General features: G+C 40.7%; 1 protein-coding gene and 1 long non-coding RNA gene across 13 annotated transcripts in view; one reads left to right on the top strand and one right to left on the bottom strand.

Annotated features, from left to right (window-relative positions):
• METTL21A (methyltransferase like 21A) overlaps positions 1-1,012 on the bottom strand; it is a 57,371-nt gene extending 56,359 nt beyond the window's left edge. For 5 of the 12 annotated variants that reach the window (XR_004955763.1, XR_004955764.1, XM_036237243.1 and 2 more), the window contains exon 1: positions 674-1,012. Coding sequence is in view for 10 of the 12 variants with exons in the window: in XM_036237243.1 (XP_036093136.1) it covers positions 674-901 (228 nt within the window). In the remaining 2 variants the exon portion in view is untranslated. The remainder of the gene's footprint in view (positions 1-673) is intronic. The other 7 variants (XM_016135057.2, XM_036237248.1, XM_036237247.1 and 4 more) reach the window with 4 other exon arrangements.
• LOC107505172 lies at positions 6-24,630 on the top strand. Its single transcript, XR_001595654.2, has 3 exons — positions 6-188; positions 23,925-24,016; positions 24,345-24,630. It is a non-coding gene; the product is annotated as an uncharacterized LOC107505172 (long non-coding RNA).
• Positions 24,631-25,171: the final 541 nt, after the last annotated feature.

Genomic DNA, 25,171 nt, shown 5'->3' with positions numbered 1-25,171 from the left:
CGCCGCAGGCAGGTGCGCGCCCGGCGCTGGAGGGCACCGGGCCGACGCAGTGCCGCGGGGACTTCGCGTTGGGGGAGGGGGGCGGGTCGGCCCTTCCCCGAGTGGATCCCCCAAGATATCCCGGCTACCAAATCCGCTTCCCGGATAGCCGCCCCAGAAGCCGACAGCAGCGTTGGCTGCAGAGCGAGGTGCGGAGTAGCGGGCGGGTGCGCAGAGGGTTTAGGGTGCGCTGGCGACCGGTGAGCGTGAAGCCGCTTTCGTGGCACTGGCTACGCCGCTGTGCTGGTTCCACTTATCTATGTGCTCGCCCTCGCCCGTGCGTTTTGTTTACTATATTTGTGTGCTCGCATATTCTTTAGTTTTAAAGGTAGCAGGTTAGCGGGTGTAGGAGAAAGTTCGCTCCAAATGATACGTGGTCACCCGTTTGTCCTCGCATGTCCAAAGTGAGGTCCGAAGCGACGTCATCTCTCTCTCCTTTGGTGGCAATACAGTGGGAAAGTGACAAAGCCCTTAACTAGAGCGCAAACGCGGAACCCGCACGTGGTGCCCGGGCCTGGATTGTAAAACAGGGTGAGGGGGGTGCGCCGCGGGGTCGCGGGCCTGAGGTCGGCCTGATCCTGACGCAGACCTAAGGCCCTGGTCTCCCTCCTCCCCGAGCAGAAAGCGCACCTACCCTGGGGACACCCATTCTTGATGTGAAAGCTGCCGACAGCGTGGCACCCAGGCCGCGGGCCTCGGAAAGCGTGCAGCTGCAGAGAGCATCCACGAGTGTGAGCACCCAAGAGTGCGACCACGCGGACGGCGGCACCCTCTTTTTCTTATTTGCTTTGTCCTGACCCCCAGGTCCTCTTACCCCACCCCGCTGTCGCTGTCTCGGGGTGATTCCAAACCCCGGCTGCATGTTAGAACGAACACGAGCGCATTTCAGCTCCCGGTACTCTGCTACCGGAAAGTCTCAGTTGTGCCTTGGGGCCCAGCATCGGTATTTTGAAGAGCTTCTCTGGTGATACCTTCACGTGGCCACCAGCTGGAGGCTTAGGCCAGACCTGAAGCAACCCCTCCACTCACCTGTCGCATCCCGCAAGGGGGCGTGCCAGGCCTTTCTCCCCAGGTTTCATGAAGCATCCAACAGAAGGCTGAGACCTGGGGGCAAAAAAGTGACTTGTAGTGAAAGTCTTTTTTTTTTTTTTTTTTGCTTTGCTTTGCTCAGTCTATGTTTATTTGTTTATCTTAAATTTTTTAGGCGATAGAATTTATTTCTGAGAGCAGTTTTAATTTGACAGCAAAATTAGAAGGTGCCGAGGTTTCCTATACTTCCTGTCCTGACCCATGCATAGCCTCGCTCTTTGTCAACATCCCTCACCAGAGTGGTACATTTGTTACAACTGATGAACTATATCGATACATCATTATTACCCAAAGACTGTAGGTAGTTTACCTTAGGGTTCACTGTTAGTGTTGGTACATTTCGAATTTGGACAAATGTTTAATAACATGTATCCACCATTATGCTGTCATGCAGAGTTCCACTGCCCTAAAAATTCTGTGCTCTGCCTATTCATCCCTCCCTCCCCCATAACCCCTGGCAACCACTGATCTTTTTACTCTTTCCATAGTTTTGCCGTTTCCAGGGTGTTGTATAGTTGGAATCATACAATATGTAGCCAGCCTTTTTAGATTGGCTTCTTAGTAGTATGCATTTAAGTTTGCTCCACGTCTTTGCATTGTTTGGTAGCTCATTTCTTTTCCATGATGACTATCACTCTCATTTCTTTTCCATGATGACTATCACAGTTTATCCGTTTACTTACTAAGGAACATCTTGGTTGCTTCCAAGTTTTGGCTATTATGAACAAAGCTGCTATAAACAGTCATGTGTATACTTTTGTGTGCACATAAGTTTTTGACTCCTTTGGGTAGATAGCAAAGAACACAATTGCTGGATCATACCGTAAGAGTATTTTTAGTTTTGTAACAAACTGCCAAACTGCCTTCCGAAGTAGCTGTGCCATTTTGCATCCCCACCAGCAATGAGAGTTCCTGTTGTTCATCCTCATCAGCATTTGGTGTAGTCATTGTTTTAGATTTTGGCCACCTTATAGGCCTATAGTGGTATCTTGTTGTTTTAATTTGTAATTTTCTAATGACATATGATATGGGGCATCTTTTTTTCCCCAGTGTTATTGAGATATAATCGATATAAAACATTGTATTAGTTTAAGGTGTACAACATAATAATTTGATATATGTACATATTGAAACATGTACCACATGTAAATTTAATTAGCATCTATCACCTCACATAGTTATGATTTTTCCTCGCAATGAGAACTTTTAAAATCTCTTAGCACATCTTAGATATGCAATATAGTGTTAATTAGAGTCACCATTCTATACATTACATTCCCAGAACTTATACCTGGAAGTTTGTATCTTTTGACCATCTACACTCATTTTCTCCCACCTGCCACCCTCTGCCTCTGGTGACCACAAATCTGTTCTCTATTTCTGCAAGTTCAGGGAGTTGTTGTTGTTGTTGCTGCTGCTGCTGCTGTTTTAAATTCCACATATAAGTAAGATCATACAGTATTTGTCTTTCTGACTTACTTCACTTTGCATAATGCCCTCGAGATCATCCATGTTGTCACAAATGGCAGGATCTCCTTTTTATAGCTGACTAATATTCCTGTGTGTGTGTGTGTGTGTGTGTGTGTGTTACACACATCACATTTTTTTTATCCATTCATTCTATCTGTCAATAGAACTTAGGTTGTTTTCATGTCTTGACTACTGTGAATAATACTTCAATGAACATGGAGGTGCAGATATCTCCTTGAGATAGTGGTTTAATTTCCTTTGGGTATATACCCAGAAGTAGGATTGCTGGATCATATGGTAGTTCTATTTTTAATTTTTTGAGGAACTCCCATACTGTTTTCCATAGTAGTTGTACCAATTTACATTCCCACCAACAGTGCACAAGGATTCCCTTTTCTCTATACCTTTGGCAACATGTTATTGGGGGGTCTTTTTGATAATAGCCATTCTAACAGATACAAGGTAATATCTCATTGTGATTTTAATTTGTATTTCTCTGATGATTAATGATGTTGAGAACCCTTTCAGTTACCTGTTTCATGTACCTGTTAAGCACCATTTTATATACCAAACAGTTTGGACCATTCTAAAATCTCATTGCTTTCTTATTATTGAATTTTCAGATTTTTAAAAAATTTTTAGATAACAGTACTTTATCAGGTGTGTATTTTACAAATATTTTCTCCCAGTCTGTGGCTTGTCTTTTGTCTCTTTTTTCACCAATACCACACTGTCTGGATTAGTGTAGGTTTATAGTAACTTGTCTGAAGTCAGATAGTGGCAGCCCTCCAACTATAGTCACATTCAATTTTATTTTTTCTTTGTTGGTCTCTCCCTTTCCTTTTTTCTCTCCCAGTATCTCCTTTGTCTCTTACCTCTCTGTGGTGCTTCTCCCAATCTTTCCTGGGCCTCTCCTGGACCCAGACAATGAAAAAAGGGATGTGCATGGGACATCTCCTACAGCCCAGTGGGTTCCCTGTGTACTTTGGACCCTTCATACCCACTTAGCCCCTTGTGGGGAGCAGAATTTAGGGATGGAATCAATGGACTGATTTCACTCCTAGTTGTCTTAGCTGTAGAACCTTGACCAATGAGTCCGCATTTCTGTGCCTCATTTTCCTCATCTGCAAAATGGGGATCTTGCCACAACCCAGCTGGCTTGATGTCAGGGGAAAGGTGGTTCCCATTCACTCGGTGCTTCAGTCAGTGTCTGGCATACAGGAAGCATTTACTGCATATTCACTATTAGTTCTTCACTGTTGTCTGTAGCCCCAGCTTTTTCCTCGGATTTGTAACCTTCCTGCCTTTCCGTACCCGTATTTCTAAATCTGCTCAGTCACTGCTCAAACCATCCCAGGTGGCTGTGGCGACCAAAGCGTCTTTAAGGGACTGGCCCTGGTGGTCAGTGAGTACCCTGAAAAGAAGCCCAGGTTTTTCCTCCACTCAGCCTTGACCTCCTCCATAGCCCGACTGCTTGCTGTGGACAGTCCGCCTCAGACCTAAGGATACCACAGAGGACTTACCATCCTTTGGCTTATTTGTCTGAACTTTAAGATACTTAACATGTGGAAGGGTTTTGTTGTTTCTCCCTGAATCTTTCTTTCAAAGTGTCCCATGGCTCTCCACCTGCCTCCTGTCAAGCCCCAGCATTAGCCATGCTGGTGGTTAAAACACCACAGTCCTGCTCAGCTGGAGCTCCAGTCCATGAAGTCAGTGCGATAGTTTCCTGGGGCTGCTGTAAGAAAATACCACAAATTGGGTGGCTTATAAAAAAAAAATAAATATATTCTCTCATAGTTCTGGAGGCCAGGAATCTAAAATCAAGATTTAGGTAGGGTCATTTTTCCTCTGAAGATTCTAGGGAAGAATCCTTCCTTGCCTCTTCCAGCTTCCGGTAGCCCTGGCATTCCTTGGCTTGTGGCAACATAATCCCAATCACTGCCTCCGTCTTCACGTGGCAGTCTTATTCCTGTGTTTCTGTGTCTCCAACTCTCCCATTCTTTATGAGGACACTAGTCATTGGATTTAGGGCCCGTCCTAAGCCAGTATAACCTCTTCTTTACTTCTTGGAAAGACCCTATTTCCAAGTAAGGTCACATTCACAGGTACCAGGTGTTAGGACTTCAACATGTCTTTTGAGAGGACACAATTCAACACGGGACATAGCAGTTGGCAACCAAAGCAGCAAAGACAAACAAATGAGAACAAAATTTTAATAAACATACCTTTTTTAAAAAACCTCTATGGCTTTGCTTAAAATCAGTTTTAAAGGATAGTGACTGAGAACATGGGCCACTGAATCACAGCATGAGTTTAAATGCTGCAAAGATCAATTTCTTCCCTTTTGTAAAAATAGAATGATAGTAATGCCTATGTCATTGGACTATTGGGAGGTGGCGGTGGTGAATGAGCAAAAACATGTCAACGACCATGTGTAATACCTATACATAGTAATTTCTTAGTAAGACTCACCTATTATTAACTCATAGCAGTATTTGATTGTTCTAGTTTACTGTTTTTAATTTATTATTTAGAATTTTAGTTTTTCAAAAAGCTAGAATACTTTAAATAAATTAATTTTTATTAAACCTTAAATCAAATGTAATTGTGCATTTGGGCAGCCCTTATATGTCATTTTGTAAATGGGCTTTGTGCCCATGTAACTAACCTTCTATTAGGTAATAAGGATTATAAATATCAAGGTATATAGACATTGTATTCCATTGCAGTGAACTTTCTGCCCACATGGTTTACCCTCTATGTAAAGGTAAAATGGATTATAAACACCAAGTTATTGTGACATTGTATAGCCACTGCAGTGAACTGGAAGACAGTGGCTACTTGATTTTATTTAAAACGAAGTTTACCGTAATGACAGCAGCCATAAACATGCCAAGCTATCAACCAAGTTCAGAGCTATCTGTTCATACAATATCCAGTTAAGATGAGTTTTGTTACCGTGGAATTTCACTTGCAGTGATTGTTTATTAACATGTGCCAAAGTAAATTGCTTAGAAGTAGAAGCCTTCACTGATCAAATGGTGTGGTAATAGCAAATTAGATGCTTTTTTTCTACTGTTCTTGAGAAAAAATGGAGTTGAGGGGAAAAGAAACAGAAAATTAAGGAAATTTCTTTAAATGAGCTGTTAATGCACCTCTCTTAGTTTGGGTTTTTGTGGGGTTTTCTCGTTTTGTTTAGAATGCTCAATTTTAATCCAAACTACTATGGTTGACATTTTAAATTAATCTTTTATTAAATGTTATAATGTAGATTAGTATTATAATTGTGCTATAACCTCATTTTAAAGAAATCGAGACATAGGCATTTTTATTATTTGTAATTTATTTTTAACGTTTTATTTTTTATTTATTTAATTTTATTTTCCCCTCCCCTCCCCCCAGTAACTACATTGTCCATGTGAGACATAGGCATTTTTTAAAGATAGTTTCAAGATGGAGACTCTTGATAGCTATACACTAAAGTTTCATATAAGAAAACACAATTCCTTAAACTTCTAACTCAGCAGTTCTCAAACTTTTTGGTCTGGGGATCCTTTATACTCATTACCATCATTGAGGACACAGCCTCATCTACTGTGAGGATGAAGACCGTTCTCAGCCATCAGACTGTTGACATTCCAGAAAATGTGGATATCAACATGAAGGGACACACACAGTGTTGCGAAGGGCCCCAGAGGCACCCTGCAATCACATCAGTGTAGAACTCAGTCCTCGAAAGGGACAGGAAGAGGCTCTGAGTTGACAGCTGGTGGGGGAACAGAAAGGAGCGAGCTGCTTTTCGCACTATCTGCAGAACATAATGAGGGGCGTTCCATTGGCTTCCGTTCCAAGACGAGGTCTGTGTGCGCTCACTTCCCCATCAATGTCGTCATTCGAGAGAATAGCGCTCTCGTTGAAATCCAAAATTTCTTGGGTGAAAAATACATCTGCAGGGTTCGAATGGGGTCAAGTGGTGCTTGTTCAGTATCTCAAGCCCAGAAATATGAGTTAATTCTTTTTTATTTTTTTTTAAGTTTATTTGGGTAACATTGGTTAATACAATTAGATAATTTAGGGGTGTACATTAGAATTTGACATCTATTATTCTATTATGTGATTACCACCCAGAGTCTAGTTTCTTTCAGAGTTAATTCTTGATGACAGATTCAGCTGCTTTGATTGAACAAGCTACAACAGTTAACAAGGATCTCAGAAAATACTTGGATGGCGTCTATGTTTCTGAAAAAGGAGTAGTTCAGCAGGCGGATAAATAAGGTCTAAGTTATCCAGCTACAGAAACAGCAAGATGTCAGCTGGTTCCTCACACTTATTTGTGATATTTTAAAGGTGCAATAAAAGTCACGTATTGAAAAAATAATAATAAAATTATTGAGGACATTAGAGAACCTTTGTGTGGGTGATATCTGTTGATATCATATTAGAAATTAAACCAACAACCATTTCTCTATTACATGTTAACATTACAGCAGTGACATCAGCATATGTAGGGAGCCTCTGGAAAACTCTGTGCTACATTCATGAGTCAATGAAAGTGAAAAAGGCAAATAACATCTTGTTATTATGAAAATATAAATTCCCTAAAGAGGTCTCAGGTTTCCCCCAGGAGCTGCAGACCATACTTTGATTACCATTTGCCTATTACCTATTCTTCTTAGCAAAACTGTCCTCTTTGGCCAAACTACTGTTAATCAGGAAACAAGTAACAAAAATACTTTTAAAACGCTGAGTTTCTGACACTGGATGCAAATATATAATTGACATACTATCAATTGTCTTGTTATCTTTAACATGCAAGAAAGTAGGCAAAACAGTGTTTGTGTTCTGGTTGGGCTCTGGAGGCTGCCATACTGGTTCTAGTTCTAGCTCACCACTAGCTTTGTGGCCTGGATGAGGTCACTTAGCTTCTCTCAGCTTCAATATCCTATCTGTAAAGTGAGCAGGCTACTGGTATTTACCTCAGAGGCTTGCTGTGAGGATTAATTGAAATAATCGCTATAAAGGAAGGTTACTTTCTCAGCCTCCTTTCCGGTAATTGGGGCCATATGCCTGGGTTCTGGCCAGTAGGATGCTGGCCATAATGCCCCTGCCTGACAGTCTTCCATCCTCAGAGATGGACAAACTGGAGGAGCTGAATCCCTGAGTCACTAGATTGTGATATGATATGAGCAAGAAATAACCTTCTGTTGTGTTAAACTGATGAGATCTGGAGTTTGTTCACTGTCAAAGTGTAGCCTGGCCTATCTTCACCAACACACAAGGGCAGGCCCTTTGAGTGGAGTGGAAAGAGATGGCTCCAAGGGAATGGCATTTGAAAGATTAGAAATTTAGAAGATGAGAGGTAGAATGGAGAGGGGGAAGGAGATGTTCCAAGGCAGGGAAGTGCAGAAGTCCCCAGGCAGAAGAGTGAAACCATCCGGAGGCCAACCTTGAGCAAGGGGGAAGTGGCTTGAAGAGTAAATTACACCCATTACTGCAACCTTTCAAGTACCCAAACTCCATTACTAACTCCTCTATGTGAGTGGCAGAACCGTAGGCGACCCCAGGGGTGGAGCTGACTGTCCGCGAGGACACTAACATACAGCCTAAGAGTTACTGTCTCAAGGATATTTAGGAAGCCGAACGCATAAAGCTCAAGTTGACGCCACAGAAAGATAACCATATGTTGTGTTCTGATGTCGCTGTAGTCACCGTCATCTCTCTTAAGGTCTCCTCTAGCTTCTCAGGGTTTTCCTAAGACCTCACGACATTGGAGAAAAGGACAAGAGAACTGCCCAAGACTGCACTGAGGGCCTGCACAGCATAAATAGCAACATTTGGATTTTTTCCTTTTCCCCGTGCAATCGTGCTTGCTCACAGCTGCGTGGCAGGTGCAGTCTGGCCTCACGTTCTCATTCAACAACACAACAGAAGTGGCGACTTGGGCAGAAGTTTCCAGGCTTGTGTTCTTCTGGTGGGTTTTGCAACCGCAGCTGTGAGTTTCAGAGAACTGCTGAATAAATATTTGCTGAATGAATGAATCCCGTGATTCAGAACTATCACAAATTATTTCCACCTCACTGTAAGAGTTTTTAAGTTCAAATTCCACTTATTAGACACCTCAGAGTCAATGATGCTGAAGAATTAGTAGTTGCTTTTTTAATTTTTGTATTCATTTGGTTAACCTAGGGGGTTCAGTAAAATCCACAGGTGTGTTATATGTTTAGGCAAGAAGCTATTGATGGTTCATCCTTTGATGATTCCAAGAAAAGGGATGGAGCCATTTACCTTTTTACACTCTGCATGTTAATTTGTGTGTAACTATAAAAGCATGTTCCATTTTAAGTAAGTCAGACTAAAAGATATCATCAAAAGAGCAGTAAATAAAACAAACAAAAATGCCAGCTTTTTTAGTTCCCAAGTAACTTGTTTAGTTACAGCTGTGTCCCTCCTCAAATGACACAGGGCATTTAGAGTACACGTTTTCCTGATGAGATGTCAAGTAAATGTTCCTGATGGAATCATGGGAGTGGAATTACATGCCAGTGTGAGCAGGGAGGATGCAGCACGGAGGGTCTAGGTAAACAGCCTTCAGAGAGCCTTGGCCTATAGATGTATTTTGTTTGTCCCACACCAACTTGGCCCTCATGGTATTTTGTTGTCAACCTTTAAAAATAGGGAGATGTCAAGATGAAAATCAAAATCTCTGGCTTTTCTCAAAAATTTTGACATATCTGTCAAAAGTAGGTCCAAATTCCCATAAGATAGCAATGAGCTAAGGCTGCGCTGGCTCTCTCCTCTTTGGACAGTCTCTCTCCTCAATTTGCCACAGTCTCTACTCAATATTTACCCCTAGCCAGTTTCATTCATTGATAATACTGTTGGGGTCTTTGAGAGGGCCACAATAAATAGCATCTCCTTTTCCATCTCTTTTCCCTCTAAACAAGTTGAGGAATAAAACAACAAATAAAGCTGAAGGCAGAATATCTTCTTTATTTACCAAGAGAGAAGAAATTGGAGGGCGTGGCTTACATTTTCAAGCAAAACCAAGCTGAGAACAAGGCGGGCCTTGCATGTAATTCTTCCAGCATGGAAGAGCAGCGGGGAGTGCAGGCCTTCTCCCAGAAGGAGAAAGGATGCGTCTGAGCTATGTGTCAGGAGCTTAGCCTTTCCAAAGTGTGTCAAAGGGCAGAGAGGCCTGCAGCGACAGTCACCAGTCACGGAGCTCCCGGAGAGGGGAAGAAGCGCCTCACTGACCTGGTCCTCAGAGGCACCGGGGCTGACGAAGGCTGAAGGAAGGTTTCTCTAAAAACATTCCAAGCAATGAATGCCGGATTCCCTACCATGGTTGTGGTGATTTTCTTCAAGAGGCTTTTAGTTCAAGGTAAGCAAATGTGGTAACATTTAGAAATTATGGAAACAGTTTTTAGAAAGAAAGAAGCAGAACTCACCATCTACTGGGGTAAACCAACTGGAGTGAAAAGCATTGAAAACAAAGAGAAAAGACTGAAAAGACAACTGAAAGCGAATTCAAGACGCGCTGGTGAAAGAGATGCTAAATTCAGGGAAACGAGAACGAGCTTGAGCCCAGACTGGTGACCAGCAGGGTCCAAGGGCCAGTGGCTAAGGTATAATCATGGTTTACTGAGTGCCTAGAAGGTGCCATGCACGTATGACCCTGCAAAGTAGGTACTGTAAACCCCTCTAGAGATGAGGAAACCAAGGTCCAAGGTGATGCCAAAGGGCTGGAGATGCCAGCGCCCATCTCACTGGCCCCAAAACCCTTGCCCTCTCCCTGCCTATCCCTTAGGCCAAGTGTGAGTGGTTTCTTCTGCCAAGGGAAGAAAAGTCCAAACCTGTAGAGAATGTTTATGAGTTGATTTGAGCCAAACTGACGAAATTGCCAGGAAGCAAAAGCTCAATGGACTGAGAAAATGCTACAGAGAATGGCAGTTTTGTAGCTTATTTTATACATTAGAATCAAAGGAAGGGACATATAAAGGGTTACATGAAATCCATTGGTGGTAGGTTAAGGGGGTGGGGAAACCTCAGGGATTGGATAAAAAGCAAAACGGAGAAACACAGACTTCTTTTACATTGGTGGGTACAAGATAGTTAATGATGAACATTTACAGCAGGGAACAAGATCACAGTGCTGGGTGCTGTGGTCTTTTACTCTGATGGGTGCAGTTGTGCCTTGAGGGGTCTGGAAAAGGGGTCTAACATTTCACAGGTATGCTATCTTAGATGCAAAAAGACCGTAGACAGGCTCACTTAAGGTAGAGATTGATTTTTGTCAAGGAAGCTACAGGCCTAAGACATGACTGCCCTCCAAGATTCACTTTTAGTTAGGAATTTTCAGCCCTTCCTGTGTCGTTACTTTCGGTCCCTGAGTTTGTAAGGCCCGCCATGCAGGCCTCCCCTGAGCTCGTCAGGGTTAGTATGCGGCCCCTTTTTCATTCATACTTCTGTGAGCTCAGGAGCAGCCTGAGGCCTGTGAGGCGACCGTGGTCAGCTCCTTTAAAGAAGCACAGTCCAGAGGCAGGGACCCCTGCTGGTCTGGGAAGCTCCTGGCCTCTCCCTGCAGTTGGTTACCCTCTAGTCTATGGTGCCATGACCTGACCTTCCCCATCTTCTGGCTGTCCACACCCACCCCACACAGAGTAGAGAAAATGGGGAAGGGAGGTGAGATTGACCTTCCCAGATCCCGTGTTTGACCCTCTCTGGTCATCAGCAGCAAGTTTTCCATAAAAGTAAGAGAACTACATGGCAGAACTTTCTCCGAGGGGCCTGTTGATTCCTGGTTTTGTTGGAGTACCACGGCAGACAAACCTAAGTCACAGCTGCACAGGGTCATATCACTCAGTAGTACTCCAAGGGACCAACCATTGAATATTCCTTAATAGGAAATGTTTTTAGAAGGGGCATATGGGGAATCAAAAAGGGGATAAATATAAACCTGTATTCACAGAACTGAAGAAAAATAAAAGCAAAGAAAAGCTGAAAGAGCCGAAAGGAGAAGCATTCTCCTAAAACGGGTTTTTTCAGCAGGTGTGAATGACAAAAATAATTCTGATGCCAATTGCATTATGGAAGTATCTGAGGCTATATATCCACTAATTTTTATCGGAATTAAACCCATCTGATTGAATTATAGACTTAGAAATGACCAAATAGAACATGCGCTTTTCAATAAAAGTTTCAGATTTAAGACCTTTTTTAGGTAGTTAAAGCAACTCTAGGAGGAATGTTCTAAATCATGAATGCTGAAAGAAAAAAGAGGCAGACTTTGAAGTTACGGCAGGAGCAGTCATGAAAGAAATTCCCATGGCCTAAAAAAAGGTGAGGAAGGAATAAACAAACATTTATTGAGGAACTACTATATGGAAAATGGCTGGTGGACAGTCTCTGGTTTAATTCTCATAATATTGTAAGGTAAGGGGATTATTATCCCCTTTTAAAGGACCAAAATCTCAATGTCAAAGGTCACACTGCTAGCCTACAGCAAACGTGGGGTCCAAAGCTAGTTCAGGTCCAGATGTCTGGCTCCAAAACCCGTGCCCTTTCAAATACAGCATGCACCTGAGGGTGATATTTCCCCCTCAAAGTTTTCACTAAAATCTATTCAAGGATTTTTCTTCTTTCCTCAGGGAGAGCTATTTCCATGAATGCATTTGGTGTTAAATTTTACTATAAAGCAATTCCCTCATAACTTTTATATTTATGTCTTGTTTCTTTTACTATTTCAGTGGAATTTTTACATCATTTCGAGTGTATATTTCTCTATACGGAGACCTCACATGTTTAACACAGTGTGATGTCATGTAAATATTTTGCCCAATTGGCTCACTGTGATAGCAAATCCAGCCGCGGAGGGGAGGTCCTGCCTAGGCTCCCACTGGTGCTTTCCTTTACTCAAATGTCATGGCAGTCTTTGGATAAGCAGATCAGCCACTGATTGTGAGGCAGTGGAGGAGAACAAGGAGAGTGGGAAGGGATGCCAGGACTCTCGCTTCTCCGGGCTTGGCCCATGCATGGACATGGGCGTCAGAGGGCACCGGCTTCAGCTTACTGAACAGCAGTTTCACGTGCCCTTCAATGGCATCCCATAGAAATCGCTGGTCAGTGGTGGAAGACGTCTGGCTCCCTAAGAATTGTGTAAACAACTTACCTGATCAGACAGGAGACAATCCACTTTCCCACAGATACCCAAAAGCACTGGGCTCCAAAGTGGGAGCCCCCAAAAGAAATATCACCCAGCAAGCTGGAATGTCAGAACTGCCAGTTATGTACATCTTTATAATCTCCCCCCTTAAATGTTTGAGTTTCATCTGATAGGTTTATATGTATTTAATACATTAATATTTTAGTACCCACATAGACCCCATTAGTTAATAGACATGTATGGGGAAAATATACTTGAAAACTGTTTGCCAACATGGGTGCAAAACCAAAGAAGCTTAGAGACTCTCTGCCTAGAGGAAGGTGAACATCAGTGGAGGCGGTGGCGGGGAGAGCCTGCCCTCAAATTCCTACACCCCAAAAGGTAAGCCTGAATTGCCTGGGTCATAGTGTAGGAAGAGGCGACCTGGCGAGAAGCAAGGTGCAGTTGTACCACTCCCTGCTTTTCTTCTTGCAAATGAGGGTGACCCTGTGAGATTGCCTAAGAAGCAGATGGGTTATGACAGTCACAGAAGAGCCCTCCATTCCTTGAGCAGCCCTGGACGGTGGCCCCCAGGAGTCTGAGAGACTAGCCCTCTTTCCCAAAGTGATGAGCTCTGCTTGTCAAAAGATCAAATGGCAAAAGACATTAAAAGGTTCATCGCTTGTCCTACAAGAAATGTGCATTAAACTTGTTGAGAATAATACCCTGTTCCACATCAGCTACATAGATTTAAACAAATCAGTAGTTGGCCAAGGTAGAGAAGCAAGCGTTCCCATGTGCACCCAGTGAACGCGTAAACTGGCAAAATCTTTCTGCGTGCGATTTGAAAATGCTGACCAAGGGTTTAAAAAATATACACATATAGCTACCCATCAATTTCTCCTCTGGGTATTTTTTAAAGGAAATAATCAAATTTGTAAATTAAGGTGTAAATACATAGATGCTTGTTATTCAACCATTTATTCATTCTCTACACATTTTTTTGGTGTCTTTTATGAGGCAGACTCTGTGCTAGATGCTACAACACAACATAGAATGAAATAGGGCTCCTGCCCTCCTGGAAGTTATTAATACTCATTGCAGTGTTATTCATAATAGGGAAAAATCAGAAATGAACAAAATGACTAAAATTCATTTCTTCTTGCAGCTGTGAATTACTATGTAGCCATTACAATTTGTATTGTGGAAGACACTGAAAAATATTCACAGTAGGTGACTGAGTGGGAAAAAGCAGTTGACTAAACAGCATATACAAAAAAATTTTAATAAAAAAATGAAAATCAGCATATGTATAATGGGAGTCTCACAAGGAGAAAGAAAGAATATTTGAGGAAATAATGGCCAAAAAGTTTCCCAAATTTGATGGAAAAGATTAATCTGCACACCTAAAAACTCAACAAACTCCAAGTGAGATCAACTTAAAAGAGATCCAGACTGAAATATACCATATCAGATGGTCTAAAGCCAAACATGAGAAGAGAAATCTTGAAAACAACAAGAAAAAAATGATACATCAGGTACAAGTGATCACTGGTGAAATTAACAACCGACATCTCATCAGAAACTATGTAGAGCAGTAGTTAGTGAGATGCATTATTCAAAATGTTGAAACAAAACAGAATTGTTCACCCAACAAACTAGCCTTCAAAAATGGAGAGGAAATTCAAATAAATTAATATAAACAAAACCCAAGATAATTTGTTACTACTAGACCCACCCTATGAAAAATACTAAATGGAGTTCTTTGGGCTACGTAAAAGGACACTAGACAGTAACTGAACTGACTTAAAGATGTCACCCTTGACCATGCTGAGTACTAGGAATATGGAAAAAATGGCCATTTACACCACATACTTGGGACAGCTCTATCAAAGGCTCCCAACTTCTACCTTCTAAGACAACATCTTGGTATAGAAATGAGCATCGTGCACCATGACCAAGTGGGATTTATCCCAAGAATGCAGGGTTGGTTTCATGTCCAAAAATAGATCAATGTAATATGCCATGTTAATAGAATAAAGGGCAAAAGCATGATCCTCTCAATACATACAGAAAAAGTATATGACAAAATATGTGGTTAAAACAACAATCCCAACAAACTAGGATAGAAGAAAACTTCTTTGCCTGATGAAGGACATCTGTGAAAAACCTGCAGGTAATATCATACTCGGTGGTCAAAGACTAAATGCTTTCTCCTTTAAAGTAGAACAAGGATGTCTACTTTCACCACTTCTGTTTTATATTGTACTAGAGGTTCCAGTCAAGGCAAGAAAAAAGAAAAGCCATCCAGATTTAAAAGGAAAATGTAAAACTATATTTGCAGATGACATGATCTTGTAGATAGAGAACTTTAAGGACTCTCTTTCTCTCTCTCTCTTTTCCTCCCTCCCTCCCTCTTTCTCTCTCTCTCTCATCCCTATTAGAACTAATAAGTTCAGTAAGATTGCAGAATACAAAGGTCAATATACAAAAACAAGTTGTAGTTCTATATACACTAGCAATGAACAATGCAAAATGAAACTTTGAAAACTTTTATTTATAATAGCATCGGAAAGAGTAAAATACTTCTGGATAAATTTAACCAAAAAATAATGCAAGATTTGAGCCACTATTAATCCCCCCCAAAGTGGGTCTAAATCATAGTTAATCCATTTGCTATCAGAAAGTATGAGTTCAGCTTTTTGTTTTAGGAACAAATATATATATTTATTTGCAAAAAATTATCCAAAAAATGTATGTATGTTCATTCATGTTTTTATGAAAAAAATCATAATGGGAAAAAAATTGTGTTTTGATGGTACAGTAGGCCAGCCAGGTACATCAAACAATCTAGGCATAAAGATAAATCATAAGAAAATGTCCATGAACAGAGACAGGGGTAGGTCTCCATGGGAATGCTTACTTACTGAGGTGGAGGAGAAATAAAATGGGTGAGAGGAGGTTAAAGAGCAATTCCAAGAAAAGCCCTATGCCAAATTTCTGGTTACCTTATCACTTTCCTCTTACTCTTCATGCTTTATACTCTGGTTTCTAATGCAATGTCCAATCATACTGAATGACACTAAAGTTGATTTGAAGGGCTAATGACCCAATCTTGTTTTCTCTTGTCGTTTGAGCAGAGCTAATAAATAGCTCCCTTTTGTATGACTCAGCTCAACCTAAGAAATAATACCAGCAATAATATCATCATTTTGCAATGAAAGTCTAATTGGAATGTGAATGAAAGTGCTATTGGCCAAGGCTCTCTATCCCCTACTTATGTCTTATTTGGAAATCTGACCCAATTATCTGACAAAGAGGAATATCTTTCATCTCGTTGTCATTTGTCACACTTATGCCATCTGTCTCATATAACGAGAAGAAAACTTGGCACCCACATTCACCCAGAATGACCGTCAGTTCTCAAAACATCTTATTTTCTCTTTGGCAAGAATGGAGCGACAACTGATTTCAAAGTGTAAGTACTTATCATGTAAAACAAATTACTTGGGGTGGGGAGGGGATATTTTTTAAGAAAATTGGGTTGGAAGAGCATTTTGGTGTCATCAGATATCTCAGACTGTGTTCCAACAGTGTAACCTAATTTATACTTCTTTGTGTCTGTCTTTGAACTTCCAATTTAGTTTGACAAATTCTTTTTGAGCTCCTGCTATATGAAATGGAAAGAGCCAATTATTAAAAGGATATCCACCTGTATTAGTCAGGGAAATGGCTCTAACTCTAAGAAAGAAGACACCAAATTTCAGTGGCTTCAAACCCAATGAGAGTTCATTTCTCACTTACTTACCAGCTCAGTGATGCTGTTCCAGGTTAGCAGACAACTTTCTTCCACCTGGTGATCCAGGGATTCAGTCTCCTTCTGTCTTGAGTTCCTGCTGTACTCTTCTGCTTGGCAGAATCTTCTGCCTCAAGCTGCCCAAGAGGTGTAAGAGTGAGGAAGGCATACCTGCTTGTTGAAATGCCCAGAAGACCAGAAGCAACACCTGTCGCTTTCACTTACATTCAACCAGTAAGAACAAGTTACTTGGGCATACCAGGATGTGCAATACATTGGTCAACGTAGTCCCTTGGTGGGATAGCACTTCCTTGCAACAACTTTACACTCAGAAAGGAGTGGGGAAAGCTAGAGGCATCTGTGATTCATAATGTGTAAGATGTAGTTTCTACCTTCAAGAAACCTTTGTCAGAGGAAAAAAGTTCACAAGGGAGAAATGTGTTGGAGGAGGTGGCATTTGAGATGATACTGGACTGACAGAACTGCCAGACAGGGTTGGTAAGAGGGGCATTCCTGATGGAGTGAGGGCACTAACAAAGCACAGAAGTGGAGAGGGAGTGTTGAGTAACTAGTTTTCCTGTAACAAAGCTTTGCACAGGGGAGGATCAACCTTTAAAGATGGTTTAGGTCACTGTTATGTAAGTCCTTGAATGTCTGGGAGAAAGAGTTTGAATTCCGTGCCTCCATTATCGTGATTATCATGCATTCCTAACACAAAGGCCTCGGAACAATGATAGCTTTAATCGCTGACAAGTAACAAAACACATTCGGTATGAAGGGATTTCATTTTTCAGATGGTAACAATAATGACGGCATCATATTGCATTCACATGCTGTAATAGATTCCAAATTTTTGCCTTTGCTCCCATGCATCTTGATATTTACGAAATACAATCCAAACGTTTCCACTTCACTCTCAATCCTTCTCCAGGTTTATCTCACATAGTTATCTAGAGACGCCAGGAAGAGCGGGATGGGGAGGTGGGGGAGGGAGTGAGGGAATGGGGGGGCAGGGTGGGGCAGATGCACACATTGACATCACAAACCTACAATGCCTTTCCTCAAGAAGGGCAAAGGACCTTCCCAGGGCTGTGGACTCTGCACATTCCACAAATAGGAGTTCCTTTCTCCTTCAATAGACAGCGTGGTCACAATATTAGGGCCAATAACGGCATGTATTTCATACCAGAAATTTAACAGACATAAATATTTGTTTAAAACAATCCAGGTACAAAGGGACAGGAAGGGCACGAACAATAGTATTGTGGAGCCTTAGGAAGGTGGTAACTGGACTAGAAATGAAACTTTTTTCTGAAGGTGTTTAAGTTTCTAACTCTAGTGTTCTGTGAATTGTGACTTTGATGAATATCCATCCAAATGGGAGGTAGCGTTAAAAGATCCCCAGGTGGGACATTTAAGAAATTCTGATTGCGAGTAGGGTCTGACTGTTCCCATTGTGCTGATACAGCCATGTATTAGTTGACTCCCCTCTTGGAAACAAGATGGGAAAGAAAGAGACAATAAATAAATAGGTTATGGAGAGATGCTGCCTTCTCTCTTTTACAGAAGTTTTACTTGAGGCTCTTTGACCTGCCTTTTATAGTACTTTCTTATTTCTTAGGTTTAATTTAATGTAATCCAGTTTTGCAAAATTGTTTTCAAGCCATTGTTACCTGGGTTTAAAATAGTCTAAGTAGGCATGATGTAAACTAGATTTTAGTTATGAAAGGCTCTTAATATTATCTACTTAATCTTATCTGCTTCATAAAATGAGAACTATAAGCAATAATTTTCACAATAATCAATATTTTTACAAGTTCACATTCATGACCCTCTTCCCACTACAAAATTAGCAAAAATTTTAAATATAATAATTAAAGTTGGTGAGAATATTGTGAGATGAACATTCTCATTCAGTGATGCTGTTCATTTAAATTAAAACAAACTTCCTAAAAAGCAATCTGGCAAAACGTATCAAAGGTTTAAAATATCTGTTTCATTTGTCTTGAATATACACACATACACAAACAAAGCAAAAAGACACTCTCCCTCCCCCCAAAAAACCAAAATGTTAATGTGTTATCTCTTGGTGATAGGATAATTGATATTTTTTACTTTAGAATTATAATTTTTAAAAAATTTTTCCCCAGTGAGAAAGTATTACTTTTATGATTATGGTGAAAATCCTTTCCACAATTTAAGAATATTTATTAAAAATTTTAATAAATAACAAAATATTAGTAATATTCAGTGAGAAGATAATATTTTATAAAGACTATAATATCAACTAATTATATGTGAAAGTATGTGTTTATATACACGTATATAACGATTCATCTAATAAATAGAACTGTTCTCTAAGGCCTAAAATAAGGTACAAATAAACTAAGTCTAAAACCATGTCTATCCATAAGTGTTTAGCATTATTGAAATCTGAGAATTATTTTTAATTTCATAATTTATTTAACTTTTAATTTTTCAACACTGATCTTTTTTTTTAATAACGCCTACAGCACCTAGTCTTCCTAGGTGGAAGACTCCCATCCAAGTACTAACCAGGCCTGACCTTGCTTAGCTTCAGGGTGGTATGGGTGTAGACTCAACACTGATCTTGCACTGCTTTTATATGCAGAAAAAAAAAACTTAAAAATAAAATAGAAAAAATCTCTACAAAGCATTATTATATCATTCTATTCATCGTACAGTATGCAAATTATTTCAAGTTGTCAGCTTCCTCACTTATAAATTAAGAGGATAGACTAGATGTTCTCTAAGGTAACTCCCAGGTCTAAAAGACTCTAAGTCTATGAACCATATAGCTGATAATCTAATAAATAATTATCAAAACAATGGACTTCATCTACCATATGTCTAAAAAGACTCTGACCTTGTGATATCATGGCATAATACTGAGAGCATGGCCTTAGCATTAAAAGAAAAACTTAATTAATTCCTTTACTGGGTCTCGTTTTCCTCATTTGAAAAGTGGAGGTAATAATACTTTTCTCAAAGGATTGAATAGAGGTTGAAATGTGATAACAAATCTGAAAGCCTTCACATGTTGGCTGGCATGGTATAATGCTTCATAAATGACAGTTTTCTCAATAATCCAAGATTTGATGAATGTATTTGCTTGGTTGCACTGGACCTTCGGTTTGTAGTCCCTGTGTCTAAACTCCCATTTTGAGCCCTGCAGCTGGAAGTAGGGGGTGACTTTTGCGAGGACTAAGCTGTGTCAGCTTTGGGAAGTTGAGACAGAGGTTCAGGTGGGACCTGAGCACAGTAGCATGTGCGGCCAGGTCTTCAGGGTTCTCTAGTCCTGTGTGGAAAAAACCGGGCAGCACAGCTGAAGTTGGAGCATCGCGGAGGAGAAGCCTGGTTGGATGTTGCTCCTTCGTGCCTGCCTGCTCACCTGCTCCCCAAACTTTCTTCCTCCTCCCCCCCCCCACTTCCTTCAGAAAATATTTAACGGTACAGATTATATGACAGTCTTGGTGCTTGGCATCGGAGTTCAAATATTAAATAAGATATCAACTCTGACATTAAGGAGCTTATAGTCTTATGGGGCAGGCAGATAATAAAAATCACAAACCCACGTGATCAGCTCTGCACACAGGGTATATTGATAGCCAGAAGAGGGAGAACGGGACATGGGGAGAGAAGGCTTTCCAAAGGTGATTCCTTCAAGTAATTTTTCTTCCTGACATCTTTCTTTCAGAAGTAGATTTTGCTCTAGCCCTCACGATGTGTTTGGGGTTGGGAAGGGTGCACCCCATCAAGAAAAAAAAAACACATGGAGATCTAATAGCGTGGCTCCTTCATTAGGGAAGCTCACAGAGCTGAGCTTGCTAACGAGAAGTGTGTGAGGTAAGGGGAGGAGGGAAATGAGAGTTACCACCAGATCACGAAGGGTGTAGGCCGCATTTAAGAATTAGGAACAGCAACTTGACAACAGAAAAACAAAACACCTGATTAAGAAACAAACAGCAGACTTGGATAGACATTTCTCCAAAGAAGATATATAGATGGCCAACGAACATGTAAAGGTGCTTGATTTCAGTAATCACCAGGAGATGGCCATTATGAAATGCTGCTGCTGCTGCTGCTGCTGCTGCTGCTGCTGCTGCTGATGTATCGGTGAGGCTGTAGAAAACTTAAAATCCTCGTGCACTTGTGGTAGGAATAGAGAATAGTGCAGCCACTATGGAAAACTGTAAGGCAATTTCTCAAAAAATTAAAAATAGAATTTCCGTATGATCCAGCATTCCCACTTCTTGATATTCATCCAAAATAATTGAAAACAGGATCTCCAAAAGAGATATTTGTAGACTTATGCTCATAGCAGCATTATTCATCATAGCCAAGAGGTGGAAGCAGGCCAAATACCCATTGATGTGGTAAATGTGGTAAATACATACAATGGAATATTATTCAACCTTAAAAAGGAAGGAAATCCCGTCACATGCCACAACTTGGATGAATCTTGAGGACATTATGCTAAGTGAAATAAGACAGTCACAAGAGAGCAGATATACTGCATGATTCCACTTGTATGAGGTATTTGAAGTTATCGCATTCATAGAAACAGAAAGTAGAATGCTGGTTGCCAGGGACTGGAGGAGGGGGAAACGGAGAGTTGTTGTTTAACAGCTGTAGAGTTTCAGTTTTGCAAGATGAAAAAGTTTTAGAGAGCTGTTTGTTGCACAATGTGCACATAGTTAACACTAATGTACGGTATACTTAAAGATGGCTAAGATGGTGAATTTCATGTTATGGTTTTTTCTTTTTCTTTTTTTTCTTTCTTTTTTTCTTTTTCTTTTTCTTTTTTTACCACAATAAAAGAAAAGAAATAAAGAACTGGGAAGAGTCTCTTGAAGGTGGTGGGTAGTTTAAAGCTGGGAGGGACATAGCCACACCTGAGTTTTATACAGCAGCCTCTGGGGAAAGTATTTCATGGATTGGCAGTGGAACAGACTGGAGCCTGGTGAGACCAAATGGAGGGCCTGAGATGGTCCAGGCCTGGGTGGATGAGGGTGCAACAAGCTCAGAGAGAAACAGGAAGGAGATGTGACAGCACATAGGAATGCAGACGTGGCTCATCATTCCTGAGGTGCGCAACTGTGGACACGGTTCCCCTGTGCAATTCTGGTCATTCTCAAGCTTGGCATGTTGTTAATACGGCCCAGAGAGATCATTGATTCAAGAGGACTCACTGTCAGGAATTCACATCAGCTGCTTGGTTGTTACTCTGTAGGACTCTGGGACAGGGTCCTCTGCACCTCCCTCCCTCCCTTTGTCTCTTTCTCTTTTTTTTCTTCCTTTTCCTTTTTTTTCCTTTTTTAAAAAACAGTAGCATTGATTCCTTCAATACTGTCATTCATTTTCAAAGTTGCAATTCTCTTAAAGCCAATTAGAGAGAGTCTTGATTCTGAGAATATCTCTCAAAATTTAGTAACTTTCTATTTATCTTTTTTTTATCTCCATTCAATGGAATTTCCCAGCAATGATATCATTCTCCAGAAATGCATCCTGGGTGAAACCTTTTTGAATCTCCACATTTGAGAGAAACCACTGCAATGAATGCTTTCCTTTGTACAAATGCCACTAACATGTGACTTCTGGAGAATGAGTGTGTCACAATAAGAGGGTGAGAAAGACAAGGCCACCCTGAAATTCAGGTGCTGGGGGTCAGATAGGGTACTTTTAAGTGCGGGACTCTGTCAGGCATACCACATTCTTGGCACAGTTCATATTTTGACTCAACAAAATAACATAGTTCTTAATGTCACTGGCTTTTGGAATTAGTTGTGAAATGTGGACAGCGCTGAATGCCAAAAGCCCAGAATAATTTCTTCAAAACTAATCATGAATGATCTTTGGTAAAATAATGTTGCTTATTAAAATCATCTTTCATATTACAATTTACGAATCATCAAAGCTCTAATTTTTGTCCTTAGATATTTCATTTACTGCTCCCCATTTTAGATAAGTTATAATTTCTCTAAAGATATCACTACTGCTTGTTTTCTGCTACTTTGCTATAACTTAATTTATGTTTGTTAAATCTATTTAAAGTGGCGGGGGTTGTATAATGGGAATTAAATTGTTTTTTAATATTCCTAGCATCCAGAAATAAATCCAGAAGGCATTTTCTCCAAAAAGTAGATAATTTGCATATTTTTGTAAAATGCCTAACACAGTGTAAATGTGAGATAATTTAAGCAAGAAGAAAAAACTTTTCTCATTTCACATCTCCCTTGGAAAATATTTGACGTATAATAGTACTTATCTAATTTTCTTTGAAGGTACTTTTTGATAGAATCCAGGAAAACTACCCTTTGTAAAACAGATAAATATTTCATCTGAAAATCTGATCCACTTAAAAAAAATAACTATCAAGCATGTTTAAGTATCTGGGTTAGTTACTGTGCTACAAATTCTATTCAATGGAAGTTTCATGCTGAGAAAAACCATGAAGTACATAAGATGAATGCCTTCACTGTGATTATTATCTTCAGGAGCTAGAAAATAACTACTTGCAAATATTATGCATGAGGGTAATTGCTGTTTAATGGAGAAAAACTGGGGGAAATAATTATAAGAGTGAAGAAGATATTTCCTAACCATCTGTCTTTTGAAAATAAGCAACAAAAAAAGAAAACATAATACGTTTTTCAGAAAGACTTGGAACTAATGCCAAAAGGCGACAGTCTGATGGCACACAACTAAAGGAACTTTCCATGAATAAATCTGAGATTAGTGTATGTAAAAGTTCTTTCTAGAGCCATCCCCAAGGTGTGCTTTACTCTTACAGTCAATCACCTTTGTTTGGCATTTCATCTGATGGTGGAAGAACACACCCAACTGAGATGTCAGTAATTGGAAGCAAGAGACACCAATAGAAAGACATTTCCTTTTATGGGAGTGGGGGGTAGGGTAGCAATGGAGAAAAGCAATCTTCGAATTTCTTATTTTGTTTACTGAACTGAAGACATATTAGTAAGCTAATAAAGGTCTATATTTATGAGCCTTTATAGGCTTTATTCAGATAACATTTCACTGACGTTGTCTTCTGCCGAAGTGGTATTCTTAAGTCTATAGATATTGGCCCCTTCTCCAGCCCCGCCTCTGGGGAGCTGCTGATCTGGATGCAGGGGAAGGAGCAGAGCCATGAATTATTCAGCATGACTGATTTGCTGCTGTTCAACAATCTAGGACTTAATAACCAGGCAAGACGACAATACAAGAGATTTTGCGAGGCAGTATGTGATTAAGTGTGTAGCTGTAAGTAATCTCTTCTCTAAATTTCCAGAGCACTTTGTCTGTGCCTCTTATGTCTCTTTCTCCCTAATGTGACTGTTCGTTCTCTCTCTCTTTTCTCACTACTAGAGAGTGAGCAACTCGAGGGCAAGCCCCAGGTCTGATTCATCTTTAATTCTGCCCTGCAGAGCCTAACCTCGATCTGCCTAGCAGTGCTGCAGGTAAACATTTGTAATTTGAATAAAATGTGGAACACAGAAAAGAAGTTTCAAGGGGATGGGGGAAGGGCGTGGGTTTGTGTGAAGATTCTCATATTGGACAAAAAACAGATTTAAAACAAACAATATATGCCCGAAGCAGACATTGTTTTTCCTCTGACAGATGGCTACTCATTCTTTGTCATGCCTTTCATCAAAGTCCATGTCACCTCCCTTCAGTCAGGGCAGAGTCTGTGATGGCCCTGATCAACAGAATCCGGGGGAAGTGACCGTGGCAGTTTCAGTGCCAAGGCCTTCGTAGATACCGCTTTCACTTTTTGTCTCTTGGAAGCTTCTCTTGGAGCCTGCAGGCACCATTTATGTCCAACTACCCTGAGGCCACCATGCAGTGAGGAAGCCCAAGCCAGCCCAACAGAGAGGTGGTGAAACAGATGCCCAACAGATGCCCAGCTATGGTAGCCTTCCCGGTGCCTAACCCACAAGTGAAGAAGTCTTTCCACGACTCCAGCCTCAGAAGCCATTCGACTACACTCCCTGATCGACCCCAATAAGAACTCCCGGATGAATGCATCGACTCCTAAAACCACAAGAGATGCCAAAAAATTGTTTTAATTCACTGTGTTTTGAAGTGGTTTGTTCTGCAGCAGTGGAAACACATCTAGACTCCCAGCTCTTCAGAAATGCTTCGGAGTCTTCCGCATTTATAACTGCAGCACCGTCTCACGTTCCTGTAGCACAGGGTGGTGTCGTAAGCACGTTAACGTGCATCATCTCGTCTGTTCTTTTCCGTGCCTCGCTTCTTATTTATAAAATGGAGTTATGAGGTACTTTCACCACAGGGTTGATGTGAGGGAAAAAACGGATTTATGCATAAATCACTTCAAGCATTGTCTAGCACAAAGTAAGGGTTCAAAGAGTATAGCTTTTATTATTTTTAAAAAAGTATTTATATAATAGTCCCACGGTCTAGATGAGAGAGCTAAACAAATTAATTCAGAGACTGCAAACTGCTTACTTACTGTTGGTTTGCCCAGTTTAAAAAATATTTGAATAAGTTGCAGCCATTTAAAAGCTGAGATTTGTGAATACCTACAATTTTGGCTTATGTGAAAAACAGGATGATGTCTTGGCACTGGGCCCGCATTCCTGCAAGGCACT

The sequence above is a fragment of the Rousettus aegyptiacus genome, unplaced genomic scaffold (genome assembly GCF_014176215.1).
Source record: "Rousettus aegyptiacus isolate mRouAeg1 unplaced genomic scaffold, mRouAeg1.p scaffold_m13_p_2, whole genome shotgun sequence".
Taxonomy (NCBI): Eukaryota; Metazoa; Chordata; class Mammalia; order Chiroptera; family Pteropodidae; genus Rousettus; species Rousettus aegyptiacus.
The sequence above is the reverse complement of the archived record's forward strand: the minus strand, read 5'-3'. Positions and strand labels throughout refer to the sequence as shown.